This window comes from Ictidomys tridecemlineatus, chromosome 5 (genome assembly GCF_052094955.1).
Source record: "Ictidomys tridecemlineatus isolate mIctTri1 chromosome 5, mIctTri1.hap1, whole genome shotgun sequence".
In the NCBI taxonomy this organism is placed as follows: Eukaryota; Metazoa; Chordata; class Mammalia; order Rodentia; family Sciuridae; genus Ictidomys; species Ictidomys tridecemlineatus.
Window position 1 is genome coordinate 25935809 of NC_135481.1, and position 12434 is coordinate 25948242.

Consider the following 12434-nt stretch of genomic DNA (forward strand, 5'->3'; position numbering starts at 1 on the left):
TTGACTGCTGAAGTAAGAAATTGACTTAAAACTTGCTCATGTGTTTGAATTGTCCAGTAGATGGCTACATATTCAAAGAAATCAAGTTGTAGCTTTCTTTTATAAAGGAGGGTATTTACTTAGCTTTCCTTTGTTTATTTTCAGGAATTAAAGGAATTACCCAGCCTTCTGCTTTTATACCTACAGCTGAAAGTAATTCCTTTCAGCCACAAGTAAAGACTTTGCCATCTCCTATTGATGCTAAACAGCAGTTGCAAAGGAAAATCCAGAAAAAGCAGCAAGAACAGAAACTACAATCCCCTTTGCCAGGAGAATCCTCAGCAAAAAAATCAGAAGGCGCGACAGCCAATGGAGTGGCTAATCTTCCTAATGGAAATCCTGCAATTCTTTCTCCTCAACCCATTGGTATCGTTGTGGCAGCTGTCCCTAGTCCCATTCCGGTAATATTAAGTGGTGTTTAGCCTTTCTGGGTTGGTGGGAAGTTAATCATTTAATTAAAAGAGGCAGGTGAGAAGGAAATAGATTCCCACAGTTGTCTTTCATTCAGAATTGGTTACAGAATTATCTATAAAACTAAGATGTGAAGATCCAAGATACATAAACTATGCATATAACTACTTGAGTTATTTTCAGTTGTATCTTCCCTGGCTGAACCCAAAAAAAGTAATTGTAAACTTTGGAGCTCAAGATTTTTTATTCACATTAAGACAGAACAAAACTGTAGTGTGAATTGATGGTAATCTAATATACGCCTATCTCTGGCTTGCTGGATATAGGAGTAGGATGTTGGGCAAGTCCCTTAATTATTTTAAATTGTTTCCTTATCTATAAATATAACTTAAAAGTCTCCTTTCCTTTCTCACACAACTGATGTTATGATGAAGGGACTTTGGGGGGGGTGGGTACCAGGGGTTGAACTCAAGGGGACTTAACCACTGAGCCACATCCCCAGCCCTATTTGTATTTTGTTTGGAGACAGAGTCTCACTGATGGTGAAGGGACATTAAAAAAAAAAAAAAAAAAAGTGCATGCTGCTGAAGTAAAGTGATACATTGTTATTATTGATGGTACTATTAGGGGACATTTTATCTTATTTTTGTTGTTCTTGTTAGTATCATTGTCATGTCATTAAAACATGAAATATCTGGAGTATTTACTATAGAGCAGACTTGGGTAGCCAGTGGTTTTGTCTGGAATCTTATCTATAGTGATCTAGTTACTAAAGTCCAAGGTACACCCATTTATAAGACAGTCTCCCTCAAAATGAGCCATCTTGTTGGCATAAAATCCACTAGATACTTTATAGTTGTTTCTAGTTTCAAGATTTTATCTCCTTTTCTTATAACCTCTTTAAATCACTATTTTAGCAAGTATTCATAACAAGGGTGAAGTTTTTAACCTTGTTAACTGAGCAGTATCTTAATGTTTTATGTATCATCATTTAATAACTATATTGCACTATGGTTATAGCTTTTTAAATATTTATGTCTTTCTAGCAGCTGATCTAAAAAGACTCCCTACTGATAGGCAAACTGTTTTTCTTTTTAACATTTAACAAATGCTTCAATATTATATAGGTATACAAATTTCTCTTTATATCCTGGACTTGTTAAATCTCATTTTGTTTTGTTTTTTCCCCATCTTTTCACAGGTCCAGCGGACCAGGCAATTGGTAACTTCACCAAATCCTATGAGTTCTTCTGATGGCAAAGTTCTTCCCCTCAACGTACAGGTGGTCACTCAGCACATGCAGTCTGTTAAACAGGCACCAAAGACTCCTCAGAATGTCCCAGCCAGTCCTGGTGGGGATCGTTCTGCCCGACACCGTTACCCTCAGATCTTACCCAAACCAGCCAACAGCAGTGCACTCACCATTCGCTCTCCAACTACTGTCCTCTTTACTAGCAGTCCCATCAAAACAGCTGTTGTACCCGCTTCACACATGAGTTCTCTGAATGTGGTGAAAATGACAACTATATCCCTCACACCCAGCAACAGTAATGCCCCTCTTAAACATTCTGCCTCAGTCAATAGTGCTACAGGAACAACAGAAGAATCAAGGAGCATTCCACAGATTAAGAATGGTTCTGTTGTTTCTCTTCAGTCTCCTGGGTCCAGGACCAGTGGCACTGGGGGAACATCTGCTGTGGAAGTCAAAATGGAGCCAGAAACATCATTAGATGAGCATCCTGTACAGTGCCAAGAAAACTCTGATGGGGCTAAAATTCCCCAAACACCTAGTGCTCTTTTGGGGCAGAAAAGTAATACAGATGGAGCAGTGCAAAAACCTTCAAATGAAGGTGTCATTGAAATAAAAGCAACTAAGGTCTGTGACCAGAGGACCAAATGTAAAAGTCGCTGTAATGAAGTTCTGCCAGGCACTTCGACAGGCAATAATCAAAGCACTATCACTCTCTCAGTTGCTACTCAGAACCTAACTTTCACCAGCACTAGCTCACCATCTAATGGTGACTCAATAAATAAAGACCCAAAATTATGCACTAGAAGTCCAAGAAAACGACTATCTTCTACATTGCAAGAGTCCCAGGTGCCTCCTGTAAAGAAACCAATTGTGGAACAGCTTCCTGGAGTTAGCATAGAAGGTCAGAAAACGTGCAATGTTAAGAAGGACCAAAAGGTTCCACATTCAGGGAAATCAGAAAGTTCAACAGCAGGTGCTCAGATTCCTAACAAGGTATCAATCAGTGTCAATTCACACATGGTGGAAAATCAACCCTTGGGTTCTGCTCTTATTACCAGTGATTCAGCTTTGGAACAACAAACGACACCATCATCGTCTCCAGATATAAAAGTAAAACTTGAAGGGAGTGTCTTTCTCTTGGACAATGATTCAAAATCAGATGGCAGCTTTAATACAAATGAATGGCAACAAGTCACTAAGGATTCTGAGTTTATATCTGCCACCTGTGAACAACAGCAAGATATTGGTGTTATGACAATTCCAGAGCACTCTGATATCAATGATTTAGAGAAATCCGTTTGGGAATTAGAAGGAATGCCACAGGGTGCATATAGCCAGCAGCTACATAGCCAGATACAAGAATCTCCTTTGAATCAAATACAAGCACAGTCTTCAGATCAGTTACCTCTGCAATCCGAACTGAAAGAGTTTGAACCTTCTGTTTCCCAGACAAATGAAAGCTACTTTCCTTTTGATGATGAACTTACTCAAGATAGTATTGTGGAAGAACTGGTGCTTATGGAGCAGCAAATGTCAATGAACAATTCACATTCATATGGTAACTGTTTGGGAATGACCCTTCAGAGTCAGTCAGTAACTCCGGGAGCTCCAATGTCATCTCATGCCTCTAGCACCCACTTCTATCATCCAATCCATAGCAATGGCACTCCAATTCACACACCCACACCCACACCCACTCCTACACCAACCCCAACACCAACTCCAACTCCTACATCTGAAATGATTGCCGGGTCTCAGAGTCTATCACGGGAGAGCCCTTGCTCCAGGTTAGCCCAGACTACACCTGTGGATAGTGCTTTAGGAAGTAGCCGACATACACCCATTGGTACTCCACATTCTAATTGCAGCAGTAGTGTCCCTCCCAGCCCTGTTGAATGCAGGAATCCATTTGCATTCACCCCAATAAGCTCCAGTATGGCATATCATGATGCCAGCATTGTCTCAAGCAGTCCTGTGAAACCAATGCAAAGACCCATGGCCACACACCCTGATAAAACCAAGCTTGAATGGATGAATAATGGGTATAGTGGGGTTGGTAACTCATCAGTTTCTGGCCATGGCATTCTCCCAAGCTATCAGGAACTAGTGGAAGATCGTTTCAGGAAACCTCATGCTTTTGCTGTGCCTGGACAGTCTTACCAATCTCAATCCAGACATCATGACACTCATTTTGGTCGTTTGACTCCTGTCTCTCCTGTGCAGCATCAAGGTGCCACTGTAAATAACACCAACAAACAGGAAGGTTTTGCCGTCCCTGCGCCTCTTGATAATAAAGCAACTAATTCATCTGCCAGCAGCAACTTCAGATGCCGGAGTGTGAGCCCTGCTGTCCATCGCCAACGTAATCTTAGTGGAAGCACCCTCTATCCAGTGTCTAATATCCCACGATCTAATGTGACCCCCTTTGGAAGCCCAGTAGCCCCAGAAGTTCATGTTTTCGCAAATGTTCACACAGATGCATGTGCCAACACCATAGCTCAAAGAAGTCAGTCAGTTCCATTAACAGTCATGATGCAGACAGCCTTCCCAAATGCTCTTCAGAAGCAAACTAACAGTAAAAAAATAACCAATGTTTTGTTGAATAAACTTGATTCTGACAATGATGATGCAGTGAGAGGTTTGGGAATGAACAACCTTCCCTCAAATTACACAGCCCGGATGAATCTCACCCAGATTTTGGAAACTTCCACTGTTTTTCCTAGTGCCAACTCTCAGAATATGATTGATTCCAGCACTTCTGTGTATGAATTCCAAACACCATCTTACCTCACCAAAAGTAATAGCACCGATCAGATCAGTTTTTCTCCTGGAGATAATCAAGCACAATCTGAAATTGGAGAGCAACAATTAGATTTCAATAGCACTGTTAAAGACCTGTTGAGTGGAGACAGCTTGCAAACCAACCAGCAGCTGGTAGGTCAGGTAGCGTCTGATCTTACCAACACTGCATCTGATTTCTCTAGTGATATCAGGTTGTCTTCTGACCTCTCAGGCAGCATCAATGATTTGAACACTTTAGACCCAAATCTACTGTTTGATCCAGGTCGTCAGCAGGGACAAGATGATGAAGCTACACTGGAAGAATTAAAGAATGACCCGTTATTTCAACAAATTTGCAGTGAATCCATGAACTCTATGACTTCATCAGGTTTTGAATGGATAGAAAGCAAGGACCATCCTACTGTTGAAATGTTGGGTTAAATTGTGTTTTATAATATGTAGCACACTGTATCTAAAGACATATGTATTGTATTTGTCTTAATGGAAGTGCCTCCCGCAGCAGAAACACTTACTATTAATTGTGACATTTTAAAAGCGTTTGCTGCAGAAGTGGTTTCTTCTTCAGTAGGAAATGGTTAGACTTGCCTCGGTTCTTAACAAGTTTCTGAAGACAGTAGGCTGTAGAAGAACAAGTATTAGGTTTTAAATTTTATAATGTTCCCCATTTAATCACATTGTTTGCTAGTAAAAAATCAGCTATCCAGCTTTTACAAGAGCAGTCTAGATCTTTATTTTGTATAAGTTCATTTTAATTCATTAGTTGATCTGCACAAAATTTAGAAGAAACCATCATTTAAGTATAGGCTATTTCATTGTTGGCATTATCTTTTAGATATGAAATCATAGCTAAGGTGAACTGTAGACAAGAAGGTCTTCCTTGAAACAGGGATAATATTCAGGTTATTATAAATATTTAGGCTTGAAGCATAGAGCTACTGTAGGATGAAAAATCTCTGTAGGACTTTCTGGGGCTTCAGTACCATTTATACCCACAATGAAGGGCTTAAATAGGATAAAATAATGGAAATAAGTATTAATTTAAGGAAAGTTAGAGCTGCACTAAATTTTTTAAAAGGAAAAACTAGTAGCCATTTATATTTGTGACCTTGCATTAGTCCAATTTTAAAATGTTGATTTTAATATGGAGCTAACACACACAAAACAAATAACTCCAGACATTGTAATTTCATAGGGTAAATACAAGCATGTTAGAACACTTTGATGTTTTATTATTTGCTAGTTGAGGTAGGGGTATTTTCCTAGTCCCACCACAATGGCTGCATATACATATTAAAATTCTATTTAAGATTTATTTTGAAGTTTTTTTCCTTATGATATTCTTCAGTAATCAGTTATTTTCCTCAATTTAGTGACTCAATCCTTTGCTCCTCCTGCATATAATAATGCAATTTGATCATGGGGTCTCTTTGAAAAACAAGCAGGAAGGAAATGACATTAAAACGTGAGCAAAAAAAAAAAAAAAAAAAACATTTCACCCTCTAAGGTCTGAAGCCACACATCTTTATATCTCTAATAAAACAAAGGGGATAATAGCAGTACTTGAAGAAGAGGAATGTTTTATTACATGCTTAATTTATTTATTGTGATAAACACAATTGCAAAAGAAGCAAAGCACTCAGGATTTGTTTTAAAATGTTTCTCTCTATGGCTCCCACTTTGTTTTATGATAATATTTATGAATTTCATGTTGACACAAATCTACTCACCAGTTGACAGCTCCATTTAGGTGAGTTTCAAGATCACTTTCAAAGAGATTAACGTGAAGTTTTTAAAGCTAACATTAAACCATCTGCTATGCTACCTTGAACCTAGCTAAGCTTTTCTTTACCTTAATTCATAAACCAATCAGAAGACCACAATCAACGAATATTTAACACATGTGATGAAGGGTTTAATTTAATAAAATTTTTATTGTTCAATAAATTTGAAAGGTAGGGTATTAACATATTTTGATAAATAAATGGTGCTAGGGTTGGCTCAGAGGTTTATATATTGATATGTCCTAGTTATTGGCATTTGTGTGTGTTTGCTGTTATCTTGATTTAATGATCTGTTAGGTTTTTTTTCCTCAATGCTAGTTATTTCTTCACTGTACATTGAGACACAGCACTACTGCACACCAAAGTATGCAATACCCAAAGGAAACTGTGTGATTTCTTTTAACAAATAATGGGAGCCTTTCTATATGAGACATTCTGAAAAGGAGATTTTGAGGCCATTCTAATCCCTTGTTTACATTATTAGCTTCCTACTAATATAAAAATAATGGAAATCTTTTTTGATAAAAATATAAAGACTGGAGGATTTTTAACCCCCTGTACAGTATTGCAGCAAACTCTTTAAATTTGGTTGAATTCGTCCAGCAAACTTTCCGGGGTTCATATATTGCACTAAATTTGTTGAACCTGTGGTAGGCACATCTCTTAGGATAAATGCAACCAATACAGTCCACAGATTAAACTTTTTAAATGTGTTTCATTATGAAAAGACAAGATGTCATCAAAGTGACAGATAAAATTGTCTTATGTAGCAATGTGCATTGATCTCAATGAGATATTTCTATTTCTTATTCTCTTACATGAGAATATTACAGCAGGAAGAATTAAGTTTAGTTTGCTTCACCATGTTAATACATGATCACAAAATGTGCATGAGTGTTATTGACTTATCTTGTACAGTACTAGGTATTCCTGTAACCACTTTTTTTTCTTGGCTGTATTGAAACTGGTTCAGTGTTAACCAGGCAGGCATAGTTATTCACAAGTTATTTACTTTTTTATGTTTACTAATTCTGCTTAGTTGTTGAATATGTTCTTTTCTCAGATTATTTTCATTGTTTTGATGTTGGAAACATTTTGCATACTGTTTATCATGATAAGACTTCATGAAGTAAATAATTTTGCATATAATTGCAATAAGCACTGACTTTTGAACTGAAAAGAAGGAAAGTGTTTTTTTTTTTTTGTGCAGTGCATCTGAGGTTCAAATAATAGTCTTGTACTACAATGTGCTTTACTACACCATAAATAACAAAAACAAGCCCTGTTTCATGTTTTCATTTAGTGCAAAAAAGTCAAATTTCCCCAGTGTTTTGTTGTCTGTTGTACCTGCTGAAACTACAGTAGTTGAATATTGCAGTAGCATTTCAGTTCTCTTTTTTTATTAAAAGTGCTCAAAATTGTTTTTTAAATGTTTTCAAAACAATTAAAAACATTTTATATTAAACTGACTGGATCTTAAGGTGATTTATGAGATATATTTTATACAGGCAATACACCATTTTGTAAATAGGCCCAATGCTGTATTACTTTTTATCTTATAAAATTTGGGGAAGTAGATAAAAATCAGCACAAATCAGAATAGAGCTGCTAATCTGCTCTTTTATTAACCCAGAACAACACAACATCTTCATTCATTGGAACTCTGCTGTTTAATTGGGATTTATTACCAGGTATGGGGCATAGAGCTTTATGTGGTCCAAATTGCCATTTTTTCTTTTGGTCTTTCATGTAATATTTCCTTTAAAATGTTCGCCTGGGGAGTACCAAGATATCTATTTCTGGAGCCTTGAATGGGTGGGGAGTGGGGGGGAGATGGAATAGAAGAAAAATTAAAAGCCCACCTGTGTTTCAATGCAATGTAGGCATTTCCATGAACCAGAAATATAACTGACTTATAAACTAGAACTAGGCTGTGGGTCTAGAAGTAGGCAAATGTAGCCAGAAATTTCAACTCCTGAAAAATAGTGAAGCCAGAGTTTGGGGTGGAATTTACTCACTCTTGAGAGAAAAAGCAACAACCAGCATCTAAGACTAATACACGCTGAGCATGGTGGTGCACACCTATAATTCTAGTGGCTCAGGAGGCTATGGCAGGAGGATTGCAGGTCAGCCTTGACAACTTAGCAAGGCTATAAGCAACCTAGTGAAACCCTGTCTCAAATTTTTCAAAAAACACTAGGGATGTAGCTCATGGTAAGGCATCCCTATGTTCAACTCCCCATACCACTCCCAAAAAAATTTTTTTCTTAAGGGTTGAAGGTGTAACTCAGTGGTAGAGAACTTAACTAGCATGTGCAAGGCCCTGGTTCAATCCCCAGTACCACCAAAAAAAAGTTTACTGATGTCAGTTGCTATATCATGCTTTCTCTGTTAGCTGAAAAATTGCCTTAATAGGAGACCGATTTTTTTATTTTATTAAATTTATGAAATAGATTGATTAAAACAAGTAATGCCATAAATGAATTTTAATAGCTAAAATTATAAATTTGTAGATGGGATCATTTTATATATATTATAAAACCTAGAACTTTATATATGCCATCCCTAGAGCCATATAATTGCTTACAGGAGAAGAAAGCAAAGGAAAAAAGCCTCACTTTTCAAAATAGATTTTATTTTGAAGAAGTACTTTTTTCTTAGAAGAGGGAAAACAATTTTATATATCATGAGAATGGTATCACTACCACAGAGTATTTCTTTGAATTAGATCCTGTGTTAGTTTGCACATATTCTCGTTTTCTGATTATAAAAGTTCTGAAAGAATAATTTTTAGGTGAGAAAATTTTAGTTCAGAGATTTAAATGGTGGAGTTAACAGGGCTAGTAACAGGAAGAGCCAGAATTCATTAATTCTAATCCCAGTTCTTAATCATTATGCTATATTTAAGATACTTGTTCATAATGTCCCTGCTGCAATTTGACCTGGTGACTTCTTTTGAAATTTTCATTCTGTTTTAAAATTGAGGATTGAGTTTGGTTTTTATGAGGGTTTTATGATTCTTTAACTGCCAATGCTTTTTTGTCTTAACAGTTCTTTTTCTCCCCCAGCCCATTTTGTTTTTGGCTTTATATTTCACCTGTGTTTCGAAATAGTTCTCTAAATTTTCCAAGTTCCTTTTTTTCTCCTCTCTCTTTTTGGAAATGCCCTATTATATTCAGAGAAGTAAGATTTAAACATAAAATTTTGTGTTTTACACAAATTTTCAAGCACATTTCTTACAGGATACGTAGTCATACTTATTTTTAAGCCACTTTCACATTTTCACCAGACAATAAAAACTAGTCTCTTGTTGATAAAGTGCCTAAAATATATGTCAGTCTATGCCCGGAGCTGGAGAAGACACCTGCCATTTTTAAACGTTTGCATTATAAGGAGGAAGACACAATGAACAAGGAATTCAGAATGTGATGAGGTCACTGTAGCAAACTGCTGTTTACCACTAGTGTGCATTCTCCCCTTCTTTCAGAAATTACTGATAAATTACCTGATTCTTAGCCGGGCTCATAGTCGTCTGAACAAACAACTATGTAAACCAGCTTCCCTGATAGTGAAGTGGAATCCCCTACAAAGCACTGGACCAAAAGAATGTAATCAAAAGGTTTATGTGCTACTTTGAAATGTTCTTCCCACCACTGAAGTACAGATTGGATGGATAGAATTCAAGGAGCTCCCTTGGACTTTGAGGTAAAGCCACATGCTGGGAATGATAAGAGTGACAAGACAGAGGAGCCTGAGGCCCTAATGAATGAGGGGAGATACCCTGTCAGTCCTGACTGCTTACTGCCAAATGTGTTTACACAAGAGAGAAATAAACTGTGTGGTTAAAGTCATACTTATTTTGAGTCCTCTATAACTCAACAGAAATCCAATTTTAACCAACATAGCCACTAGAAGGATTTAAGCAGGAGCTTGAGGAAATGCTAAATTAGCATCGGGATCCAGGAATCATCATGGGTCATCCCCAGGAATGGCAAACTTCCCATGACCCCAGAAATGAGCATTTTCTTATGGTGTGTCACTTAGTTCTGGACTGCCCCTTATTTTTGCCAACATCTTGAATGAAGACAAAGATTGGTGGGGCAAATGTTGTAGATTGACTTGCTCAAATTCTATTCTTGCCACTTAAGTGTGCAGAAGCTGGAAACCCAAAGACTATATTTTTCAGAGCTCCTACCAGTTTGGGTTCTGAAATATGAATTACATTCCTTCTACTAGACTCATTCAAGATTTGAGGTATGAAAATACAGCAGAAGTCATCCTACTTATTTTAAGTGACCTTTTCTTATAAGCAAACTTGGAAACATTTCTCAGTAACAGGGTAGTTGAGACAGCAGGTTCAAAATTGATAGCAATCTTTAATTCATATAGTCTATTATGATTCTTAAGAATTGGAGCCACATTCCAAAAGCAGGTTGCCCTTTTATGAACATCAAGAGGCTGTTGGGTGCAACAGTGGTGTGTTAGCAACAGTACCAGCAATACCCCGCACCCTGTCTTCCTGATGGCAGAAGTAGTTCCAGGAGTGAACAGCCCCCTGATCATCAGCGCTGCTGTATTGGCTCCAGGAGTCATTTCTGAAGGCAGGGTGTAAAGTCTGTTCCTCCATTTATTTACAAGCACCCAATTCCCTGCATTAAATCCTCTTTTGTTTTAAATACCTAGAATAAACATTTCTCACACATTGCCTCAAATGTGCCTATAAGCTAGGGGTCAAGAAAATCTGAGGTCTAGACCCAGTTCTGTTATTCATTTACCCACTCTGCCCTTCAAGTAATGAGCTTCTGTTCAGTGAGATAGGACAACATTTTGTAAACTCTTAAGCTGATGCTACTTTAATTGTTTAAAAAAAAAAAAAAAAAGCCTATGTAATGCCAGACATGGTGGTACACACCTGTAATCCCAGTGGCCAGGAAGCTGAGACAAGAGGAGCACAAGTTCAAAGACAGCCTGAGCAAAACTGAGGCACTAAGCAACTCAGACCCTGTCTTTAAATAAAATCCAAAATAAGGCTGGGGATTCATCCCAGTGGGCAAGTGCCCCTCAGTTGTTCAATCCCCACTAACAGAAAAAAAAAAAAGGCTTATGTAAAAGGACAAATGTTGAGTAGGAAAAAGTCTTGTACTTTTCAGCACTTAATGAAGTGTTGTGTTTTACTTGAACACACACCTGTCAGAAGGTAAAGTGCAAATGTATACTTAAAAGGCTAAAACTTGAGTTAATGGCCACACATAAGAAATAACAGTAAAAAAAAAATTAATTTAGGCCAGACTTTACATCTGACCATGTTTAACTGATATAAACATGAGTTATTCCAATTATGACATCTCTTCTGTTTACATTTCACGTGTTTGAAATACAGTTTAAAATTTCCTAACACAACTCAACTCCACGCTGGCTGTTATGAGCTCTTTAACTATTTAACCTTCACAATCTTACCTCACCCTCCTAACAGTTTTGAAATTGCTGTCTCAAAATTAATGGAAATTTCCTAATGGGTAAACCTGTTCCTTAGGTTTATACAATTGGATTTGGTTCACTTCCTACCTCAGACTCCTTCATTAACAGTCTTTTTCCAGGATCAGCTTCCTCTGCCTCATATTTAAATAAAGAAAATTTTGACCTTCTGAAATTGGCTTTTCTATTCTACTTTTCCTAGTCAATGTAAAAACTCCTACAGCTCTACTTAATGGCTTCCTATTTGACCTTTCTATAGCTCAAAGGTTTTAAAAATCTAATTCCCTAAACTAAAATTTATTCTCTTTTCCCCAGTCCTTCCTCGTCCAATTGAAAGCTCACAGGGTCATTCCTTCACTCTCCCCTCAACATCAAATTAGTTTCCATAGTCTATTCCTTTGAGATATCTATCTATCTGTCCCCCACTTCCCACCCTCCATTTCCCCTCCTGACTCTGCCTTGATTTATTTATTCCTTGGTCACTAGAAATACTGAATGAGTAATCACTTTCCTAATAATTTTGGTATAATATAACCATAGCAATCCTTTTCAAAAGCCTTTGATATTTAGGAGTTAATATATTTATATATAATAACCAGTGAGAAGAAATACAAGAGGATGCATTTGTTAGGCTAATAACAAAAAGATAAAATTCTGGGCATCCAAAATGCCGT

At 37.2% G+C, this 12434-nt stretch overlaps 1 protein-coding gene across 5 annotated transcripts in view; it reads left to right on the forward strand.

Moving 5' to 3' along the window:
- Rfx7 (regulatory factor X7) overlaps positions 1-7750 on the forward strand; it is a 124115-nt gene extending 116365 nt beyond the window's left edge. For all 5 annotated transcript variants that reach the window (XM_078049583.1, XM_078049582.1, XM_078049581.1 and 2 more), the window contains 2 exons: positions 145-440; positions 1652-7750. In XM_078049583.1, coding sequence (XP_077905709.1) covers positions 145-440; positions 1652-4924 — 3569 coding nt within the window. In that variant the 3' untranslated portion in view covers positions 4925-7750. The remainder of the gene's footprint in view (positions 1-144; positions 441-1651) is intronic.
- Positions 7751-12434: the final 4684 nt, after the last annotated feature.